At 45.9% G+C, this 22107-nt stretch overlaps 1 protein-coding gene across 1 annotated transcript in view; it reads right to left on the minus strand.

Annotated features, from left to right (window-relative positions):
• CYSTM1 (cysteine rich transmembrane module containing 1) overlaps nt 1-22107 on the minus strand; it is a 232290-nt gene that overhangs the window by 138606 nt on the left and 71577 nt on the right. Inside the window, exon 2 of the mRNA XM_082256623.1 lies at nt 10311-10587. Coding sequence (XP_082112749.1) covers nt 10311-10578 — 268 coding nt within the window. The 5' untranslated portion in view covers nt 10579-10587. The remainder of the gene's footprint in view (nt 1-10310; nt 10588-22107) is intronic.

Raw genomic sequence — 22107 nt, forward strand, 5'->3', positions numbered from 1 at the left:
TACCTAATCTTTCCATCTATGCCAGTTCTCCTCTTTGATGCCCAGAACTCATTACAAAATGATGAGATTTTTACATTTCAACAACAATGCCCAGTGCCTCCATCGAAATCATCCTAAATTAGGATTACTCCAGCTTCAAGCAAATGTTTACACCCGATATAAATATTTGTGTAGATGAATCCCTAGTCCACTTCACCGAAAGACTTGGCATCAAAAAATACCTCCGCAGTAAATGGGCCAACTATGGGGTAAAATTTTACAAGGCATACAACAGAACCACGGGTTACACATATGATTTTAAAATTTATGAGGGAAAGGACAGCCAGCTAATCCCCCCTGGATGCCCTAGATATGTGGAGACAAATGGCAAAATTGTCTGGCAGCTGATAGAACCAATGTTTGGGATGGGTTGCCACCCATATGTAGACAATTTCTACAAGAGTCTCCCACTTTTCTGCCATCTCTACCGAAAGAAGACTGTGGCCTGTGAGACAGCACGGTCCAAGCGCAAGGGCTTAACAGAGATTGGCAAAACTTTAGAAAGTTGATTACCTTATCCGAAAAGTCTAAACCATCTGCAAAGTTTAGACTTTGGCAGATAGCTGAAGGGGAACTCTTAAGGTTGTCTAGGTACCCGGTTACTTGCATTCCCCCGAGTTCTTAAGAGGGCAAAAAGGAATACAGGCACCTTTGTGATTAATCCCAGTGTGGATTTTAGGTCAAATGGCAGTGTGATAAAATTTAAGTGTTGGTCTCAATGTAAAGTGCAGTTAGCACTGATGAGGTGGGTAAATGGGAATATGTAGAAAAGCATCTTGTCTGTTTGGTAGGGCAGATTTATCATTTTACATTATTTACAAGTGGCTTCAGCTGAAAGGGCCTTTAGCCATAAGAGTCTGCGCAAATGGACAAAAATGAGAGCCTTTCTAGAGATTTGAGTAATGGTTTGTTCCAAGGCATCAACACAAAATAGAAAAGGTGGACGGAAGTATGCAAGCGCTCTGCCAAAAGTTCAAATCAATCTTCCAAAAGGATCCTGCTACCATCAGTAGTACCTTTAAATGAAGGAAAACCTTCCATAGGCACAAAAAGATGTTGGCAATGATTCTCGGAGGGTTGAAAGTATTTTCAGGGTAAACCCAATCATTATAAATTGCCCATAATAATTTCCCATTAGATTTGTTTGTAAATAGAGAATGTCTTTTTAGACTTAGCCGGTCTCTCAGTACCCAAGGGGGCATCGCGAGTCAAAGAAGAATCGAGTGCAACAATGCTGAAGCTTTCGCACAGAGCAGAAGGGAGCATATCTACATTAGCAAGCAGGATTATGTGAACCCATAACATCAGGTGTTTAGGAGTCTATAGAAAACAAATCTTCCACGGCCTCCAGTAACACCATCCCTGGGTCCTCTTCATTCCCCCAGGCATCCTCTAGGGGATTACTTCACATTCCAACTCCAGTAGAGATGTTGGGGATGGAGAAGGAGCTTGGCACTTTTGAGCCCTGGACAGTAATGCTGCATTAAAGCCCTTGTCGATGTTCCCTAATATAGCTGCAGAAAAAATTTGCCTTGGTCTAATATGCTGCTTGTTGTGTGCCTGGGATAGAGCTAGAGTTCTGCTTCGGTGCAAAGGAAAGCATGGTCACTGAGTAGTTTTAATGTCCCGCAGGCCTTGGGCTGAAATTTTTGGATATGTGGCTCTTTTGTTTTGCAATCAACCAACTTCCTTTTGATACAATAATTTTAAAAAGCATACTTTTTTCTTCTGAAATGAAAAAAAAAAAAAAATGGTGAAACCTATGAAAAAAAAAGTGATTTTGACCACAGAAAAATGTGAAAGACAGAGGCACAGTGTTTTTTTTAACTTGTGAAATAATTTTTTTTAGTTTGTATGGAATCAAACAAAACCAGATCAGCTTGTTTCTCTCTCTAACCCCCCCCCCCCCCCCCCGCCAAGTTGTGGGGAAAAATATATGGTGCAGAAAATTAAAAAGAGATTTCTTTAGCGTACATCATGGGACACAGTGCCATATTCATTACCATATGGGTTATAAGCCACCTATAGGTGAATGGACACTGGCAACTAATAAGACAAGAAGTCCTCCTATATAACCCCTCCTACACAGAAAGTACCTACGTTTTTTCACCAGGGTCTTAAAAAGGTGGTCACGGTGGAGAAGCTCTCCACATTTATTTATGTTTTTTAAAAGAAGAAGAAAGATTATGCTACAAATCCCAATCAAAGATCTCTGAATCTAAGGGGTCAGCAATCAGATCCATACAAGAAAAGTCAGACTAAAAAAGGATGGTACCTGAGCAAAGGGAAAGGAGATACAAGGTTTTGCCTGTAATGTTGTCCTTTTTAGGCACAGGACCCTTGGATCCGGACCCTTGGTAAAACCAAAACCTTAAAGGCGCTCCGGCATGGTGCTCTACAGGTCCAAGGGATTGGCCCCTCAAAAGCAAAGGGACCCAGTCTTTGAAGGTCGGCAAGTGACAAACTCACCGTGATGGGTGAAGATTGGATTCTTGTTACAGAATCCTGCGGCTGAACTGGTAAGTCCACTTTAAAAATATTTGTAAACATATTTTTATGCACAGTTCCCTTTAAAGATAACAGATACCGTGTGCCATGTTGGGTCTCTACAAGAGACAGTAGGTTTATTAGCTGTGTCAAAGCACACCTTGTTTGTTTAAACTAGGAATGCACCGAAATTTCGGCCACCGAAAATTTCGGCCGATAATGGGTTAACATTGCCAAAAATAAATATGGGGGGAAGGAGGAGGGCGCAGCGCAGGGCAGGTTTTAAAAGTCCCACCTCTGGCCAGCGGCACCGCCTCTCAATGACGTCCCTACTACGATCTGTGCATTATGAATGGACATACCAGGCGGGGACGGGGCGAGCGGCCGCTATAGAGAGAACTAATGTGATCCATCCCTGTCAGCTCAGCATGACTATGTGTGAATGAGAACAGAACAGAACTGACCTGACCTGACCTGACACCGGGCGGGGGGGCGGCCGCTATTAGCTGTAACTATGGGAGAGCTTCACTTCCTTGTCAGCCATGCATCTCTGCTGACAGGGAAGTGAAGCTCTCACATAGTTACAGCTAATAGCGGCCGCTACCCCTGCCCGGTGTCAGGTCAGTTCTGTTCTCATTCACACATAGTCGTGCTGAGCTGACAGGGATGGATCACATTAGTTCTCTCTATAGCGGCCACTCGCCCTGCCCCCCCCGCCTGGTATGTCCATTCATAATGCACAGATCGTAGTAGGGACGTCATTGAGAGGCGGTGCCGCCGTTCAGAGGCGGGACTTTTGAATGAAGGACACCCGAGGAGGGGGACGCTGAGGCAGTGGGGGGGGGGGCTGAGGCAGCTTACCAATGATATTAGCATTATGCAACATGAGGGGTTAATGTATTGTCACTGCTGGTCACTCATCTATTAGTGACCGACCAGTGGCAGGTAATTAACCCCTTTGTGCTGCATTAGTGCAACCAGTATCAGTGTTAATTAACACTGGTTGCACTGATACTGGTTGCACTAATGCAGCACAAAGGGGTTAATTACCTGCCACTGGTCGGTCACTAATAGATGAGTGACCAGCAGTGACAATACATTAACCCCCTCATGCTGCATAATACTAATACCATTGGTAATTAAATGAACCTCTTGCCAACCCGTCACAGTACATATACTGTGACAGGGTGGCAGCGACAGGTGTACGTCGCTGCCTGTTTTTGGTGTATGCCCCTGTTCTATCCATTTTAAAAAAATTTTGGGGAAAAAGTAATTTTCGGTTTCGGTTTTCGGCCAAGGGCATCCTGCATTTTCGGTTTTGGCCCAAAATTTTCATTTCGGTGCATCCCTAGTTTAAACATCACCTGAAAGGTGCATCAGCTGTGGCAAAACACACTTTGTTTGCGTAAACTTCTTTCAACCCATGTTTGGCGTGCAGATTTTTGCCTTGGCGCGAAAGTGCCCGCGCATTCATCTCCGCGGAAAGCTCCATATCATAAGATCCACTGGGAGTACATGTCCAAGACTCTGGCTAGATATGGTATAACCAGATCCATACTCTCGGCTTTCCTAGCACTGGACTCAAACCCCAAAGCACAAGTCTTCACTTCAGGAATTTTGTTGAAACCATTTGGTATATTGAATGGGACTCGACAGGGATGCCCTGTCCCCCCACGATATTTAATCTGATAATCGAACCACTAGCAGAATCAATTCGTTCTAAGAAAGACATCCCAGGATTCTCATTTCAAACTTCGTATCACAAGATAAAGCTGTTCGCCGATGACATATTGATGTTAACAAATTAGGCAATATTCCTCCCCGAAATGCACTGCACCCTGGAAAACTTTAGTAAGATCTCCTATTACAGAATGAACGCCTCCAAAATCGGTCATATATTAAACATAGGAGTCAAATCCATCACCACAAGAAACCTACAGACTTAAGTACCTATCCCATGGGAGAACTAAAGTATACACTTAGGTATCAACATCACTTCTGCTATCCTCGAATCTCAATCTCTTAATCACCAAAATATTCAACGAATTACAGCATATATCTAACATAGAACTCTCATGGAGTGGCAGATTAGCAGCATTTAAAATGACTATACTGCCAGAAATTCTGTACTTATTTAGAGCCCTTCCGAATCATTTCCTGCCTAAACACTTAGTATCACTGTCGAGTCTCCTACGTACATTTTTATGGAAGGGGAAGAGGGCATGATGTGCTGCTTCTATTCTCACTATGCATAGATACATGGGAGGAGCAGGTATGCCAGATATATCCACCTACTATTTGGGCGACTCTCTTAGGACAAATCAAACACTGTTTCCCAGGGAAAGAAATCCCACCTTAGGCAGAAATTGAAACACTTCTAGTTTTGAGCACCTTGTTGTAAAATTGGCGAACCTCATACACTTCATGTTGGGGGTGTGTTGCAGTGTTAAGCATGGGAACCATTGCGTCTAATAAGCTTAGAGGGATGGGAGTGCTGGGAGGGATGTCCCGGGCACCGTGTTTTGCCAGGTGTCTCCAAGGTCTTAAAGAAGCTTGCATAGGGAGGGTAAGGAACTTTGTATCTCAGGGTTTCCACAGGTCTCCTAGAAGAATCAATCAAAGGTCTTTGACAGGAGTTAGTTGTGTTTCAATTTCTGCCCAAGGTGGGATTTCTTTCCCTGGGAAACAGTGTTTGATTTGTTCTAAGAGAGTTGCCCAATAGTAGGTGGATATATCTGGCATACCTGCTCCTCCGATGTATCTATGCATAGTGAGAATTAGAAGCAGCATGAGATGCATTTTCTGTCCTCCCTGGTACCTCTACCCAAAGAGCACCCGAAAGAAGATGTTGTGTCTGTAGAAAACACGGATATAGGTGTGACACCCGTTATTTTTGTCCCCTCCTGTCCCGGCCAACCTGGTCTCTGCATCGGGGACTGTTTCCATCGCTGCCACACACTAGTAAAGTACTCGTATAGGGTACAGCACGTTACACGGCACATTTTCACACGTCTCGAAAGATGTTAGATTTCTATCGCATTTTGAAAGACCCTAGTCTGGAAAGTTTACATTTTTTTAATGTTACAAAAAAAGTGTAAAAAAAAAAAAAATAAATAAAAAAAAAAAAGCAAAAAAAGGAGTTGTCGTTTTATTGAGTTAATTTTCTGTTCTTACTGTACTGTATAATATACTGCTATACTGTAATAATTTTTTGTGCCGGTGTTTCATTGTTAACCATAGTTTGTTTTGCAGATACCACCATTATCTGGTTTTACTGTACTGTAAATATTGTATTGTAATGTTTTGTTAACTATTGTTTGCTTTGCAGGTACGCCCATCAGCTGCAGCTCTGATCTGTTTATCCCGACAGAAACAGCGTTTGCTTTAGGCATATACGTAAATCAAAGATTGCAGCACTGTAGAAGGTGATTTCACCACCGCAGTTAAAAAAAAAAGAGCATATATGGTGAAGCATAGGGGATGGAGTGCACATAGAGAGCAGATATCCCCTATGCTTCTCCATATATTCTTTTACACTTTTCTTGGCAGAGATTTCTTCATCAATCGGTCGATGTAAATAGAGGAATCTGATATGTTCTTTTTTTTTTTTTTTTTTTTTGGGCTGAACCAAAAAAAAAAAAAAAAAACAACATTGCATGTATGCCCATCATTAGAAGGATGCTGGGAGGTCCAATGATGGGCATACCACACATTTTCTGGCAGAGATTTCTACATCCACATAGATCGATGTGAATGGAGGAATCAGTTAGGTTCATTTTTTTTTCATGTAAACAAAAAGTGTCAGAAAAGGCTTGGTCTTCAATGGTTAGAAGAGTGGGTTATGTGTGGCATAAGCTTCTAATAGTGGGCATAAAATGCCAGGACAGTTCAAACGCCCCCCAAATAACCCCTTTTTCTAAAGATGACACCCCAAGCCATTTGCTGAGAGGCATGTTGAGTCTATGGAATATTTTAAGTTTTGCCACAAGATTCTGGAAATTTACAAAAACGATAACACAAAACCCCCCTAAATGACCCCTTTCCAGAAAGTAGACACCCCAAGCTATTTGTTCAGAGGCAAATTTTGCAGATCTAATTTTTTGTCACAAAGATTAGAAAATGGAAAAAAAAGATAAACTTTTCTTTCTTCATTTTCCCAAAAAATTTGGCAACAAATGAGATCACCATGCCTCTCAGCAAATAGCTTGGGGTGTCTACTTTCTAAAAAGGGATTATTTGGGGGGGAGGGGGGTTGTGCTATCTTGGCATTTCAAGGCCTCTGAAACGGTGATGGGTAGTGAGAAAGTGTAATAAGAAATTTATGCCGTTTGAAATCCTAAAGGCGGCAATTGGTTTTTCGGCACCCGTACGTGGCTAGGCTCTCAAAAAGTCTCACACGTGTATTTTGGGGTGTAATTCCACATAAACCCATGGTATTTGTGAGCAATATATCATTTCAATGACAACTTTGTGTAAAAAAAAAAAAAAGCTTTTTGTTTTTTGTCATTTTTCAAACACTTGTAACAAACAAATTCAATATTCAATGGGCTCAACATGCCTCTCAGCAAATTCCTTGGGGTGTCTACTTTCCAAAAAGGGATAATTTGGGGGGGGGGGGGGGGTTTGTTCTGCCCTGCAATTTTAATCACTTCAAGAAATGAGATAGGCAAAGTAAACGTTGCGTAAATTCCATTATATATATGCCATAGTTTGTAGTCGCCATAACTTTTGCGCAAACCAATATATGCCGATTGAGATTTTTATTACCAAATTTAATGTCCCCTCAAAATAACTACACACACAGCCATTAATGTCTAAGCTAGGGCTCAAAATTTCAAGTCCTGAGCTACTAGCCAGGCCTTAAGAGTTACTTGCCACTTGTTGCCCCACCCAAACCCTATCCTGCTCCGCCCCTAAACACAATATCTCATAAAATGACACTGTTAAATGTTTTATTCAGAATGAAGTTACAAAAATAAATATTAACAACAACAACAGAGAGAGAGGGGGTTTGACAGAGAGAGACAAGGGGGGGGGGGGTTGACAGAGAGAGGGGGCTGACACGGAGAGAGGCAAAGGGGGTGACGGGGAGAGGGAGGGAGAGAGGGAGAGAGGGAGAGAGGGAGAGAGGGAGAGAGGGAGAGAGGAGAGAGAGAGAGAGAGAGAGAGAGAGAGAAGGGGGTGACCCAGAGAGAGGGAGAGAAGGGGGTGACCCAGAGAGAGGGAGAGAAGGGGGTGACCCAGAGAGAGGGAGAGAAGGGGGTGACCCAGAGAGAGGGAGAGAAGGGGGTGACACAGAGAGAGAAGGGGGTGACACAGAGAGAGAAGGGGGTGACACAGAGAGAGGGGGGGGTGACACAGAGAGAGGGGGGGTGACACAGAGAGAGGGGGGGTGACACAGAGAGAGGGAGAGAGGGGGGGTGACACAGAGAGAGGGAGAGAGGGGGGTGACACAGAGAGAGGGAGAGAGGGGGGGTGACACAGAGAGAGGGGGGGTGACACAGAGAGAGGGGGGGTGACACAGAGAGAGGGGGGGTGACACAGAGAGAGGGGGGGTGACACAGAGAGAGGGGGGGTGACACAGAGAGAGGGGGGGTGACACAGAGAGAGGGGGGGGTGAAACAGAGAGAGGGGGGGGTGACACAGAGAGAGGGAGAGAGGAGGGGTGACACAGAGAGAGGGAGAGAGGAGGGGTGACACAGAGAGAGGAGGGGTGACACAGAGAGAGGGGGGGTGACACAGAGAGAGGGGGGGTGACACAGAGAGAGGGAGAGAGGGGGGGTGACACAGAGAGAGGGAGAGAGGGGGGTGACACAGAGAGAGGGAGAGAGGGGGGGTGACACAGAGAGAGGGGGGGTGACACAGAGAGAGGGGGGGTGACACAGAGAGAGGGGGGGTGACACAGAGAGAGGGGGGGTGACACAGAGAGAGGGGGGGGTGACACAGAGAGAGGGGGGGTGACACAGAGAGGGGGGGTGACACAGAGAGAGGGAGAGAGGAGGGGTGACACAGAGAGAGGGGGGTGACACAGAGAGAGGGGGGTGACACAGAGAGAGGGAGAGAGGGGGGTGACACAGAGAGAGGGAGAGAGGGGGGTGACACAGAGAGAGGGAGAGAGGGGGGTGACACAGAGAGAGGGAGAGAGGGGGGTGACACAGAGAGAGGGAGAGAGGGGGGGGGGGTGACACAGAGAGAGGGAGAGAGAGGGGGGGTGACACAGAGAGAGGGAGAGAGAGGGGGGGTGACACAGAGAGAGGGGGGGTGACAGAGAGAGAGGGAGAGAGAGGGGGGTGACACAGAGAGAGGGAGAGAGGGGGGGGTGACAGAGAGAGGGAGAGAGGGGGGGTGACAGAGAGAGGGAGAGAGGGGGGGGGTGACAGAGAGAGGGAGAGAGGGGGGGGTGACAGAGAGAGGGAGAGAGGGGGGGGGGTGACAGAGAGAGAGGGAGAGAGGGGGGGGGGGTGACAGAGAGAGAGGGAGAGAGGGGGGTGACACAGAGAGAGGGAGAGAGGGGGGGGTGACACAGAGAGAGGGAGAGAGGGGGGGGTGACACAGAGAGAGGGAGAGAGGGGGGGTGACACAGAGAGAGGGGGGGGTGACACAGAGAGAGGGAGAGAGAGGGGGGTGACACAGAGAGAGGGAGAGAGGGGGGGGTGACACAGAGAGAGGGAGAGAGGGGGGGGTGACACAGAGAGAGGGAGAGAGGGGGGGGTGACACAGAGAGAGGGAGAGAGGGGGGGTGACACAGAGAGAGGGGGGGGTGACACAGAGAGAGGGAGAGAGAGGGGGGTGACACAGAGAGAGGGAGAGAGAGGGGGGTGACACAGAGAGAGGGAGAGAGAGGGGGGTGACACAGAGAGAGGGAGAGAGGGGGGGTGACAAGGAGAGAGGGGGGTGACACAGAGAGAGGGGGGGGGGTGACACAGAGAGAGGGGGGGGTGACACAGAGAGAGGGGGGGTGACACAGAGAGAGGGGGGGTGACACAGAGAGAGGGGGGGTGACACAGAGAGAGGGGGGGGTGACACAGAGAGAGGGGGGGGTGACACAGAGAGAGGGGGGGTGACACAGAGAGAGGGGGAGAGAAAATACAACACGGAAGTAAGGAGTTTACTTTTGATTTTACAAAGCACTCCTTTGGAGCACTCTGTGAAAGCGTCACAAGCCCAGGAGCTGATCGCATTCCCTCCCAAGCATAACGCTGGGTCCTGGCTGCTTTAAAACAGTGTTGGGGACTCCAGTAGTTAAACTGTAGATTTGCTATAATAGTCTGTTACTTGTTTTCAGAAATCATAAAGGGAAACACTACATTTAAAACAGCAGTAAATGCTTTATAGTCCATTACCAGAAGAATATAGGACACATTCTATTGTCTACTTTTGTTGAATGCAGTAAAAGCAAATAGGACTAAAATAAATCATGAGCTTAGGCAGAGATGAGAAGTACTAAGCCTTAGGCTTGCATACTGTACATTTGGCAATTCTGATTTCTTAACATATAAAGGTCACAGTTTGAATACTAACCATATGATTTTAAGCTGATTTTCACTTACCATTAAGTAAGTTGATCAATTTTACAGGCTGAAAGTTGAAAGTTAAATAAAAGTATAACTGCAATCAAATAGAAATTTTATGAAAACAGGAGCTCCATAAAGTAGTTTCCATAACATTCATAAATTTGTATGTTTTTTTCTCAACTCGACTGTTCAGTGGTCGACTGAAAATAGTGAATTATCCAATTTGTTTTTTGGTTCAGCCAACATAAAGCTCCTACATTTCATACATACCTGTATTTTTAGGAGCATCCATGTAAACTGGAGCAGGGGGTTGGCCACCCTGCCAGCCATACTGAGGGTAATCTTGATAGCCTGGTTGCCCTGGCGGATAGCCTGGTTGCCCTGGCGGATAGCCTGGTTGCCCTGGCTGATAGCCTACAGGGCCTGGAGGGTAACCAGGATACGGAGTGGGACCTGGGCCACCTTGTGGTTGTCCATACGGAGGATAAGGAGCTGTAGGGTTTGCACCTGAATATGGTGGTGGATTTTCATAATTCATGATGGTCACCTACAAAAAAGAAAATAGAATATTAGTATTATGCACATTTAAGTTGGTACATAGAAATTCCTTTTTGCTCACAATCTGTAAAAAGGTTACTGAAAAAAGTTTATTTCATCAATTATCCAGATGTATAAAACTCAGAACAACAATGATATAACTTTGTTGCATCAAGGAACAGAGCAAAACAAGGAATTCTGACTTTACTGTAAATTCTGTATCTTGGAATACAATATAGGACACAGTCTGGATATTCATAGACCCAGCGTTTTAGGCTGGTATCTTCAGGTGACCGGACACTGGTAAAGCTGGACACAACCTTGTTCGTACCCCTTTAAACCATATCCCACACCATGAGAGCTTAGTTTTTAGCAAACAATGCAGATTAATACAAAAAGAGGCGTGTGTCCTGTACTTTATTACACAATATGAAATTACAGGTAAATCCAAATTATTTTTATTTTAATTGTACGGTACTGGACACCGTTTGGCTATTCATATATCCTGGAACATCCCAAAGAAATTAAAACAATTAGAGTGGGCAACAACAAGTCACACAGTACCATTATTATGCTTCCGATCCTCATTGAATCCCCGAAATTTTCAGGCCGGCTAGTTGACCTATGTTAGCATTGTTCTTCTCCCAGTTTCTATATGAGTACATGTTTCATTTCAACAGTATTGTACTAATGTTTGTACAGTTTTATACCTCAATAAAAAAATTTTGGGAAAAAAAAACCAAGTCACACAGAACTGTGCCAACAAGTCCATTAATCACAAAGTTAACAAACCCAACTCTGGGTGCTGCTGCAGGAACCTTGCGCTGGATTCACAGACGCTTGGACGTCCACCTGGTAAGACATGGAGAATGCATGAACTGAGAAGGAGTGGGCACAAAGTGCGGTAGGGGTCCTATTGTTTAGCCTGTAAACTCTTGAGATGAGTTGTCTTAGGCACTTTGCAACAGTGGATTTTGAGAGCAAGAGGTCCTTGGCGAGGTCCTAACAAGACAAGGCTTTTCATTTTCTGGATGTTGTCAAAACTCTCTTTGGAGTGTCTAGGAGCAAGGCACAAAGAGGCAAGGACTATGACTTCTTTAGGGTGGAAGTTAGATACCACCTTTGGCAGAAAGAAGTATTGGGCATGAGACTACTTTATCTTTGTGAAGGATCAGAAATGGCTCCTTACAAGAGAGAGACACTAGTTCAGAGACATATCTAACAGAAGTCCACTAGGGGGGCCAGTTTGTAGGAAAGATCATGCAAAGAGAGGTCTCTGATTGGTTCAAAGGGTGGTTTCTGCAGGGCAGAGGGACCCAAATTAGGATCCCAAGGAAGCACAGGGTCCTGTACAGAAAGTCTAATCAGAGAAACTCCTTGCACACAGGTTTTTACCAGGTAAGATTAGGCCAAAGGTCTTTGAAACAAAAATGGACCACTGCCCGGAGAGTACTTAAAGTTATTGTAAAGATTAAATTTTTTTTATTAAAATAAACAGGTCATATTTACCTGCCCTGCGCATTCTTTTTGGCACAGAGCATCCCGATCCTTTTCTCTAGTCACTCACAGTTTTGCCTGGATTCCTCCTTTCCGCTGCGTGCCATCAAAAGGAAGCAACTTCCAATAGGGGCACTCGTATGCGTTTGATTCCAAGATGGGCTTGAGTCTATTTAGACACAGCCTGGTTCAGCCTTGCCCTCTACTATCTGCTCAAAGCTTTTGACTGACCGCAGTAGAAGGCAATGGCTCCTCCTGCTCTCAGCCAAGCTTTTTAGAGGGGGGACAAGAGCTGCTGTAGACACGCACAGAGCTGAACAGAAATCTGGCTCATGTGAGTATTTAGAGGGGAAGCTACTTTTAAAAGGTTTTTTACCTTAATGAAGAGAATGCATTAAAAAGGTAAAGTTATGTTTTTTTTTACAACTACTTTGATTTTTTGCTTTGACCTAAAACTATTCCATTGTAGCTCTGGCTGTATGTTTTAGGGTCATTGAAATGGTGAAAGGTGAAGCTTCACCCCAGTCCCAAGTCTTTTGCAGACTAACAGGTTTTCTTCTAAGATTGCCCTGTATTTGGCACCATCCTTCTTCCCATCAACTCTGACCAGCTTCCCTGTCCCTGCTGAAGAAAAGCATCCCCACAACATGATGCTGCCACCACCATGTTTCACGGTAGGGATAGTGTGTTTAGGTTGATGTGCAGTGCCAGTTTACGGCTAGACATACTGTAGCGTTTTGTTTTTAGGCCAAAAAGTTAAATTTTGGTCCCATCTGACCAAAGCACTGTCATGTTTGCTTTGTCCCCCACATTGCTTCTTGCAAAACGGGACTTCCTATGACTTTTTAATAATGACTTTCTTCTTGCCACTCTTCCATAAAGGTCAGATTTGTGGAGTGCACGACTAATAGCTGTCCTGTTGACAGATTCTCCCACCTGAGCTGTTGATCTCTGCAGCTCCTCCAGGTTTACCATGGGCCTCTTGCTTGCTTCTCTGAATAATGGACAGCCATGTCTTGGTCGGTTTGCAGTTGTGCTATACTCTTTCCATTTTCAGATGATGGATTGCACAGGGCAGGGGAATTTGCAAGGTCTCCGACAGCTTTTAAAGCACGATATGTTTGGTATCTATTTACCCGACGCAACACCAAATTTTATATTTTACCACAAATTTGGGTATTAGATTGTCTCTGTGTACATTGAAATTCATTAACCTCCTTAGCGGTATTCCCGAGTGTGGCTCGGGGTTAACTTTCAGTACCAAAAGCGGTAACCCCGAGCCACACTCGGGATTACCCCGCAATGTAACTTACCTTCCCTGCGCTTCCCAGGCGTCCTCACACTCTCTCCTCGCTCTGTGCACAGATGATTGCCGGCACTTGCCTTCCAGTTGCCTTCCCTGCAAGCGTTGCGCCGCAGGGGGGTGGAATCGGCGGCAAATTCAAAGTATAAATACACAAATGACATGATACAAAGCTGTGATCCTAACGGATCACACTGTATCATGCCATTTCAGCACAGGATTGCACCTGGTGACTTTTCCAGTGCCCTGCCTATGCTTTTCCAGTGCTTTGTGCCTGGAAAATTTTGAACAACCATGGCGTCCAAAAAGCTTTTTAAGCAAAAGCGCTTTTTAGACGAACTGGAAAACAGCAACAACTATAATCGCTTTTGCGCAAAAAGAATGCTTTTTGGACGCCATGGTCGTTCTCAATTTTCCAGGCACAAAGAATTGGAAAAGCACAGGCAGGGCACTGGAAAAGTCACCAGGTGCAATCCTGTGCTGAAATGGCATGATACAGTGTGATCCGTTAGGATCACAACTTTGTATCATATCATTTAGTGTATTTACATTTTTGAAATTGCCGCCAGTTTCACCCCCCTGCATCGCAACGCTCGCAGGGAAGGAAACCTGATGACAGGTGTCGGCATTGGCTGGGAGGACAGTGGGAGGATGACCGGGGATCGCAGGGGAAGGTGAGTTTTTAAAGAGGTTGTAAAGCCATACCATTTTTTTTTTTTTTGAAAGAGAAACACACAATGAGCTAGTATCGCATACTAGCTCATTATGAAATACTTACCTTAGAACGAGCCCCCGCCGTGCCGCCCACTTACCTGTATGACGGACGACATGTCCAGTCGCCCGTCTTCCGGGATCGCGGCATCCGGCCATCTGATTGGCCGCAGCCGCGGTGACGTCACTCCCACGCATGTGCGCGGGAGGCGACGGTCACGGCACGGGGCTCTGAAAGAAGGGCACCAGCGGCCGTTCCTTCAGAGCGCATGCACCAGTGACGTCACTGGCTGCATGTAGGGTAAATATCTCCTAAACGGTACATGTTTAGGAGATATTTACAGTACCTATAGGTATGCCTTATCATAGGATCACCTATAGGTACAACTTTCAAAGGAGGATTTATTTCCTCTTTAGATATAAAACAAGATTTCCATGCAAAAGAAGGTACCGCTGTTAGCACAGAAATCTGGACATAATCAGACCGCCAGGGAGGTTAAAATGTACTTCTACGTTAGTGTGTAAAATTTGGAACAAAAAACAGCTGCGAAAATACAATGCGATATAAAAATTTGAAAAACCCACCATTTTATTCTCTAGAGCCTCTGCTACAAAAATATATTATTTTGGGGGCTCCAAGTCATTTTCTAGGAAAAATACAGTTTACTTGTAAACAAAAAGTGTCAGAAGGCAGCCTGGTCTTAAAGTGGATAACGGCTGAAGGTCCTACTTGGATCTTGCGCTTCTCTATGTGGCCAGGCTGTGAAAAAGTCCCACACGTGGTATCCCCATACCCAGGACGAGTAGCACAATGTGTTTTGGTGTGTAGTTTGCAAGTATGCCTATGCCGTGTGTGAGAAATAACTTAATATGACGTTTTTGTGAAAAAAAAAAAAAATACATTCATTTTCCAAAGAATTGTGGGAAAAAAAATTACAACTTAAAAAACTTGCAATGCCTCTTTCTAAGAACCTCTCTACTTTTCAAAAAGGGGTCATTTTGGGAATATTTGTACAGTCTTGATATGTTAGGGCCTCAAGAAATGAGATAGGCCATCAGTACATTAGGGGTGATTAATTTTCAATGATTGGTACCATAGGTTGTGGACTCTATAATATTCACGCAGACCAAATAATATATGTACTAATTTGTGTTATTTTTACCAAAGAAACGTAGTAGTATAAATTTTGTTCAAAATGAATGACGAGAAATTACTTATTTGCAAAATTTTAGAACAGAAACTAAGAAAAATGCAATGTTTTTCCAAACTTTAGTCTTTTTCATTTGTAGCACAAAAAAATTAAATTTTTGTAAAATCTTACCGTAAAATTCCTTTCTCTGAGTCCTCTGACAGTCGCCGCCCACTCATACAGTCTTCACCAATGGGATGTCCCAAAAGCAGTGTAGACATGAGGGGTGGGAAGCACAACCGTCACAAAGGCAACGCAGCACCCAGGTCAGAGAAAGGAACCTTATCTGATCAGAAAAGGTAAAAACTCTGGGTAACAGAAAAGCTCAACTGTAGCAAACAAGACAGGAAGCAAATAAACAAACAAACAAAGGGGAAAACAACCCCAACAGACAGGGACAGGCAACGCCATGTCCCCATCAAGCACTGCCGCACACAGAAATTTGCGGCCAAAGGAGGCATCTGCTGATGCCAAAACATCAAGTTTGTAGAATTTGGAAAAGGTGTGCACGGACGACCAAGTCGCTGCCTTGCACACCTGGGCCACCGAAGGCTGATGTCGGAAAGCCCAGGACGCACTCACCGCTCTGGTAGAGTGCGCCTTGACAGGGAAGGGCGGAACCCGTTCCCTAATTGAATAGGCCTGTACAATCGTCTGTCTGATCCATTTTGAAATGGTTGCCGCAGACGCAGCCATACCCTTCCGAGGGCCCTCGAAGAGACGAAGAGAGAATCCGACTTCCTGAAGGATTCAGTAGACGACCTGATCGCCCGGACTTCATCCAAGGAATGCAAAGCAAACTCCTTAGGATTCGCACATAGCGAAGGCAAGACAATATTCTTGTTAAGGTGAAAATCTGAAACCACCTTAGGAAGGAAAGATTGGTTAGGTCGCAAGACCACCTTATCCCTATGAACCACCAGGTAAGGGAAGCGCCAGGACAGAGCCGCCAACTCCGACACTCTGTGGGCAGATGTGATCGCCACCAGAAAGGCAACCTTTCGTGACAGCAAAGGCAGAGGAATCTCCCTGATGTTCTCAAAGGGAGGATGTTGCAAAACGGACAGGACCAAATTCAGGTCCCAAGGAGGTAAAGGCGTTTTCCTAGGAGGATTCAAATGATGCACCCCCTGAATAAAGGTGCGTATCAAAGAGTTTGACGCCAAGGGGCGTTGGAAAAGGATTGCCAGTGCCGACAACTGACCCTTAATCGTGGTCAGCGCAAGACGCTGGTCCACACCCGATTGCAGGAAGGCCAACACCCTCGCCACCGAGAAGGAGCGAGGATGGATGCCCCTGGATTCACACCAGGCAAAATAAGGTACGGTAATAGATCTTACCGGACGAGGCCTTCCTAGCCTTGACTAGGGTAGGAATGACCGCCGACGAGAGACCCCTGTCTCTCAGGACCTGGCTCCTAACAGCCATGCCATTAAAGCCAGCGACTGTAAAGCAGGATGGCAGATTGGCCACTGAGACAGTAGATCGTCTCTCAACGGGAGCCGCCATGGAGGCTCGACGACCAGTTGTATGATGTCCGCGTACCAAGACCGGTGCGGCCAGTCTGGGGCCACCAGAATCACCAACTTCGGTACTGAGACCAACCTGCGAAGGAACCTGGACAGCAACTGAATCGAGGAGAAGGCATAAATAAGGCGATACTGATTCCAAGGCACCACCAGCGCATCCGAGGAGTCTGCCAGAGGATCGCGCGTTCTCGCCACGAACCTTCCCACCTTGTCGTTTAGCCGAGATGCGAACAGATCCACATCCGGGGATCCCCATCGCACACAGCATCTGAAACACCTCCGGGTGTAGGGACCATTCCCCCTGGTCCAGGGTCTGGCGACTCAGATAGTCGGCCTGCCAATTCTCCACACCTGGAATGTGAACTTCCGAAATCGCCGGGACGTGCGTCTCGGCCCAAGACACAATTTTGGTCACTTCCAAGGCCGCCCGGGCACTCCTGGTGCCCCCTTGGTGATTGATGCAAGCCACCGCAGTGGCGTTGTCCGTCTGCACCCGCACAGGGCGGCCCCGAAGCTGATCCAACCAACGGAGCAAGCACAGTCTGATCGCTCGCAGTTCCAAGACGTTTATCGGCAGGGAGGATTCCTCCTCCGACCAAGTGCCCTGATGCCCAGAACGCCACCCCAGCCCGACAGGCTGGCGTCCGTGGTGATCACCGCCCACAACAACGGGCAGAAGGATTTTTTGGCACATTTGTTCCTAGACTTCCGGGTTGTCAGCAACTTCAGATCATGCGCGGTCTTTCGTATCCGATTTTTCACGGACGTACTGCATACACATTAAACGAAAATCGGTCGTCTGGGGACAGACGAAAAAAATTTTGGTGTTTGTCCCTCCGTTTTTTTCGTTGAAAATGTCGGCATCGGCTGAAAGTTGTGTACACACTAGGCGAAAATTGGACGATTTCACATCGGGCGTGAATTTTCGGCAGATTTTCTACTAGTGTGTACCCTGCTTAAGGTTCTCGGCTGTAAAACATTCCAGTGCATACTGTACATCAAAAAAGCCTACAGGATGCTATGACACCAAGATATGACACAGAAAAAGTTCATGTGGCCTCGATGGCAACAAAGCGGTTTGGATTAAGGCTGCATTCACACTTGAGCGTAGCGTTTTTTACCGCGATTTTACCGTGATTTTTTCAGGCGTTTTTCATTGACCTCTATCAAAAATGCTGGTAATCAGCCCAAAAAGAAGCTCATGTACTTTTTTCAGCTACAGGCGTTTTGCAAAACGCTCAGATGTGAACAGGGGCCATTTAAATGAATGGGGTTTTACTTGTTGGGCGTTTTGGAAGCGTTTCTTTTGAGCGTTTTTGGAGCTGAAAACGCCCAGGTGTGAATGGAGCCTAACAGATCAAAGTGACACATACAAGAAAAATATTTACCAGCAGTTATATATAAAAGATAAATACATAAATGTCAAATCAAAAATCTATATTAAAAAGTCATGCCTTAAAAAAAAACAAAAAAAACACAACAAGCAGGGCAAGTGAAAAAGTGCACAGGTTTAGCCAGGGCTGGACAAACCCCAGGCGCTAGGTGGCCATTGCGACCAGAGATTACGACATGACGCCTGGGCTGCCGCCCAAAACAGCCCCATGCCCCCCCCGCCCCACTTGCTGTACTGCTGGCCGGCCTCGCACTGGCATAGCGGGTGCCACCTGGTAAAGGGGGCAGGGGGTGCGCGAGAGTGGACACAAATCTACTCTCTCCCCCCCCTTCTAGTTGTTGACCCCAGAAGTGACGTGTGATGTAATTTATGGGTCCCCGTTGACAGTTTCCCCAGCCATCAAGGCCAGGAAAGAATGTAATACAGTGCCATATGCATTGCATTACATTCAGTGGAGCACAGGGGAGACATGCAGGGTCACATTATGTCATTGATGTCTCATTAAAGAAAACCTGTCATAAAAGACTGCACCCTTCTATCCACGGTCTGCAAATTGGCAAAAGTAAACATACAATCAGTCTCTTCGCAGATGATATTATACTTATATTATCTCGGGTTCCTGAATCTCTGCCTGCGGTCTACAGCTCTCTTCAAGTCTTTAATAACATCTATTATAAAGTAAACAAAACAAAAGCCTATATGTTAGATCTCGGTTTAGACCCCACAACCAAACAGACCATGCAAAATAGTTATCCATATACATGGAAAGATGAGGGGATCCCTCATCTAGGGTCTATACTTACTAGCTCCCCCACACATCTATAGCTCCCCACACATCTAGTCTCGTCCAACTATCTCCCCTGGATAGACAAACTGAAGCGCATTTTGACACGGCTAGCACAACATGAATTATCCTGGTCGGGCCACCTGGTGGCGTTTAAAATGTAACTACTGCCTCAACTTCTCTACATTTTCCAGACAGTGCCTATACCAGTCCCACACTCCTGCAAAAACGTACAATCCATTATCAATGGCTACTTATGGAAGTGGAAGAGGGCCAGATGTGCCTTTGCCAAATTAACTAAATTAGGGAGGGCAGGTGTTATGAGGGTGTCGGATATAAAAGACTATTATATGGCTGCGAACCTGACACAAAGCAGAGGCTGGTTTACGCCCATATCTCCAGCACGGTGGTACGAAATAGAACAAGCACTAGTACCTCAGCGGGACCCGGAAGCTTTCCTATTCGCAAGTTACCACATGCCGCATATCGCGGAAACCCTTCCACTTACCGTACAATCCACTGTAGCCTCATGGAAATCCTACACTTCCCCGTACAGGCACACCCCTAAAATCCCAAAATTCCCAATTCCTCTCAGGACATTAACCCACTTGTTACCAGACCTTGACATGTCCATCCGACTGGTTATCCGACTTGTACTTCAACAATAACCTTAGATCAGGGTTCGTCAATCCCCGGGCTCCAGGTCGCATTTGCGACTAGAATTAGCGACCTGGCGCCAGGGGTGCACTGCAGGAGATGTCCTGCCGCTTTGCGCCCCCCCCCCCCCCGAGCACTCGAACTACCGCATGATCCGAAAATTTAGTCCCCAGCTTTTGGGCCTTCTTCATGGAAATGCTGCCAATGGGGAACTGGCGGCCTCTTGTGGTGGCCTGGAGTATTACAACAAGCAGTAACTAACCGTGCTGCAAGGAATTTCCACTGCTTGTTCTGAATGCCCGCCTTTCTCCTTCCCTAGAGGTGGAGAGACGGAAGTTTTTGCAGTCTTCATCTGGTGCCCTTTGATTAAAAGGTAAGTGTGCAGGGGAGTGTGGTTATTATTTTATTTTTATTTTTAAATCCCATTTTACACTGCTCTCCTGGAAGTTCAAGGATAATGTGTTCTACATATTTATGCACTTCTGCAAAAGAGTGTTAGTTCTTTCACACGGACGTTCCGATCAGATCCGCCTGTCAGTTTTTTAGGCGGATCTGATCGGATGCCCCATTCAGCCCTATGGAGCAGCGGATGTCAGCGGTGACATGTCCGCTGACACCCGCTGCCATCCGCATCCGATCCTGTCCGTGAAATCCGGACGGATGGAAACCCTATTTTCCATCCGTCCAGGGGATCGGATGAAAGCGGACAGGCCGTCCGCTCTCATCCGATTCCCCATAAAGAGCAGTGGGGCTGTGACACCTCCCAGTGCGGAGACGGAGCGGTCATCCGCCGGCTCAGCGGGGATCGGCGGATCGATCCCCGCTGAGCAGAGCACGGTCCGCAACGGAATGCGAACCGCGTGAAAGGGGCCTTACTTTAAAAATTGCATTTTGGAATCTCCTTGCAATGTGTTGATCTTTTGTTTTGCATTATAATCCCTTATTCACAATAAGAATCTTTTATGGAAAAAAAAAAAAAGGCGGACCTGATCGGACCCTTCAGTCTCTATGGCAGAGATCCTCAAACTACATCCCATGAGGCATTGTAAAACTCTGACATTCACAGACATGACCAGGCATGATGGGAATTGTAGTTCCTGAACAACTGAAGGGCCATAGTTTGAAGACCCCTGCTCTATGGAGTGGCAAGCCGCTGCCATCCGATCCTGTCCGCCAAAAACAGACGGATGGTGGTTCTATTTACCATCCGTCCAGTGAATCGAATCACAAAAAGCCAAGTAAAAAAAAAAAATGACATTGCATTAAACACCTGGTGTGTCACATCAGAATATATTCATTATCTACACAAGTTAAATGCCTATGATGTTTGGTTCTAGTCGTCTTTATGTTTAAATTTAAGATCGGTTATTTTCGTCATTGAAAATAAAGCTTTGTTGTTAAAAAAAAAAAAAAAAAAAATGGCTCCTAACTTTTTTAGCTGGCTCCTAGATTCCAAACAAATTTGTCAAGCCCTGCAAATAATTTTCAGACCTGTGCTCAGAATTCCACCGCAATCCCAGCATTATACTTACCTATGCATAGTATCCTTCTTACAGAAAACGCCTGACATCCAATGCAGGTTCCCCCTAGCAGCAGCTAAAGTCTACGCCTAACCCGAAAGGGGGTATCTCCCTTTTTTGTACAACAAATAAGGCTAAAGCGGAATTCACCAAAACCCCTCTTCTACTGGCCTGGGAGAGGGACCTAGACACGTTTCTCACCCCACAGCAAATCGCAAACATCACTGCGTCCGACTTTCGCGGTAACAAGATGAGTGGGTCTGTGGGAACTGGCGCACAAAATAATGTGCGCTGGTATCTCACACCATACCATATCTCTAAATTTCATGCTAGCAACTCTCTGTATTGTTGGAGACTGTGCGGACAAGTCGGAAGATTATATCATATATTTTGGTCATGTAGCAAACTAGCTAGACTCTGGCTGGGGGTCTTTCATATGCTATCGCAAATGACGAGCCTCACTATTCACCCCTCACCGAGCCTGGCAGTATTATATATTGGCTTAGAAGACATCCCCCCTACCTTTAGTGCTACCGTCACTCGTGTACTCCTAGCCACTAGATTATCTATCGCTAGAATGTGGAAGAAGGAGTCTGTACCTACACTGAAGGAAATCATAAACACGACCCAACTCCATTGTAACTATGAGACTTGCTTTGCACAAACACAAGATAGGCTTGAATTCACTGAAAATTTATGGAGCCCTTGGTCGGATTGGTACTCCAAACACAAGCTAGATCCTTAAGGTCCACACTCCTAGGCCTACTAATATGTAACGTATAGTACCTGTGGTATTTATTTCTTATTTTTTCACGGTTATTTCATATTTTCTTGCTCTGTGTACTCTAACACGTTAACACCTGATTTATACAGGCGTTTTATACAGGCGTTGCACTCTCACCCCCGAGAGGCCGTTTTGACCCCATTGGGGCTTCCTGAGCTGAGG

Source organism: Pelophylax lessonae (genome assembly GCF_965119305.1).
Source record: "Pelophylax lessonae genome assembly, chromosome: 4".
Lineage (NCBI taxonomy): Eukaryota > Metazoa > Chordata > Amphibia > Anura > Ranidae > Pelophylax > Pelophylax lessonae.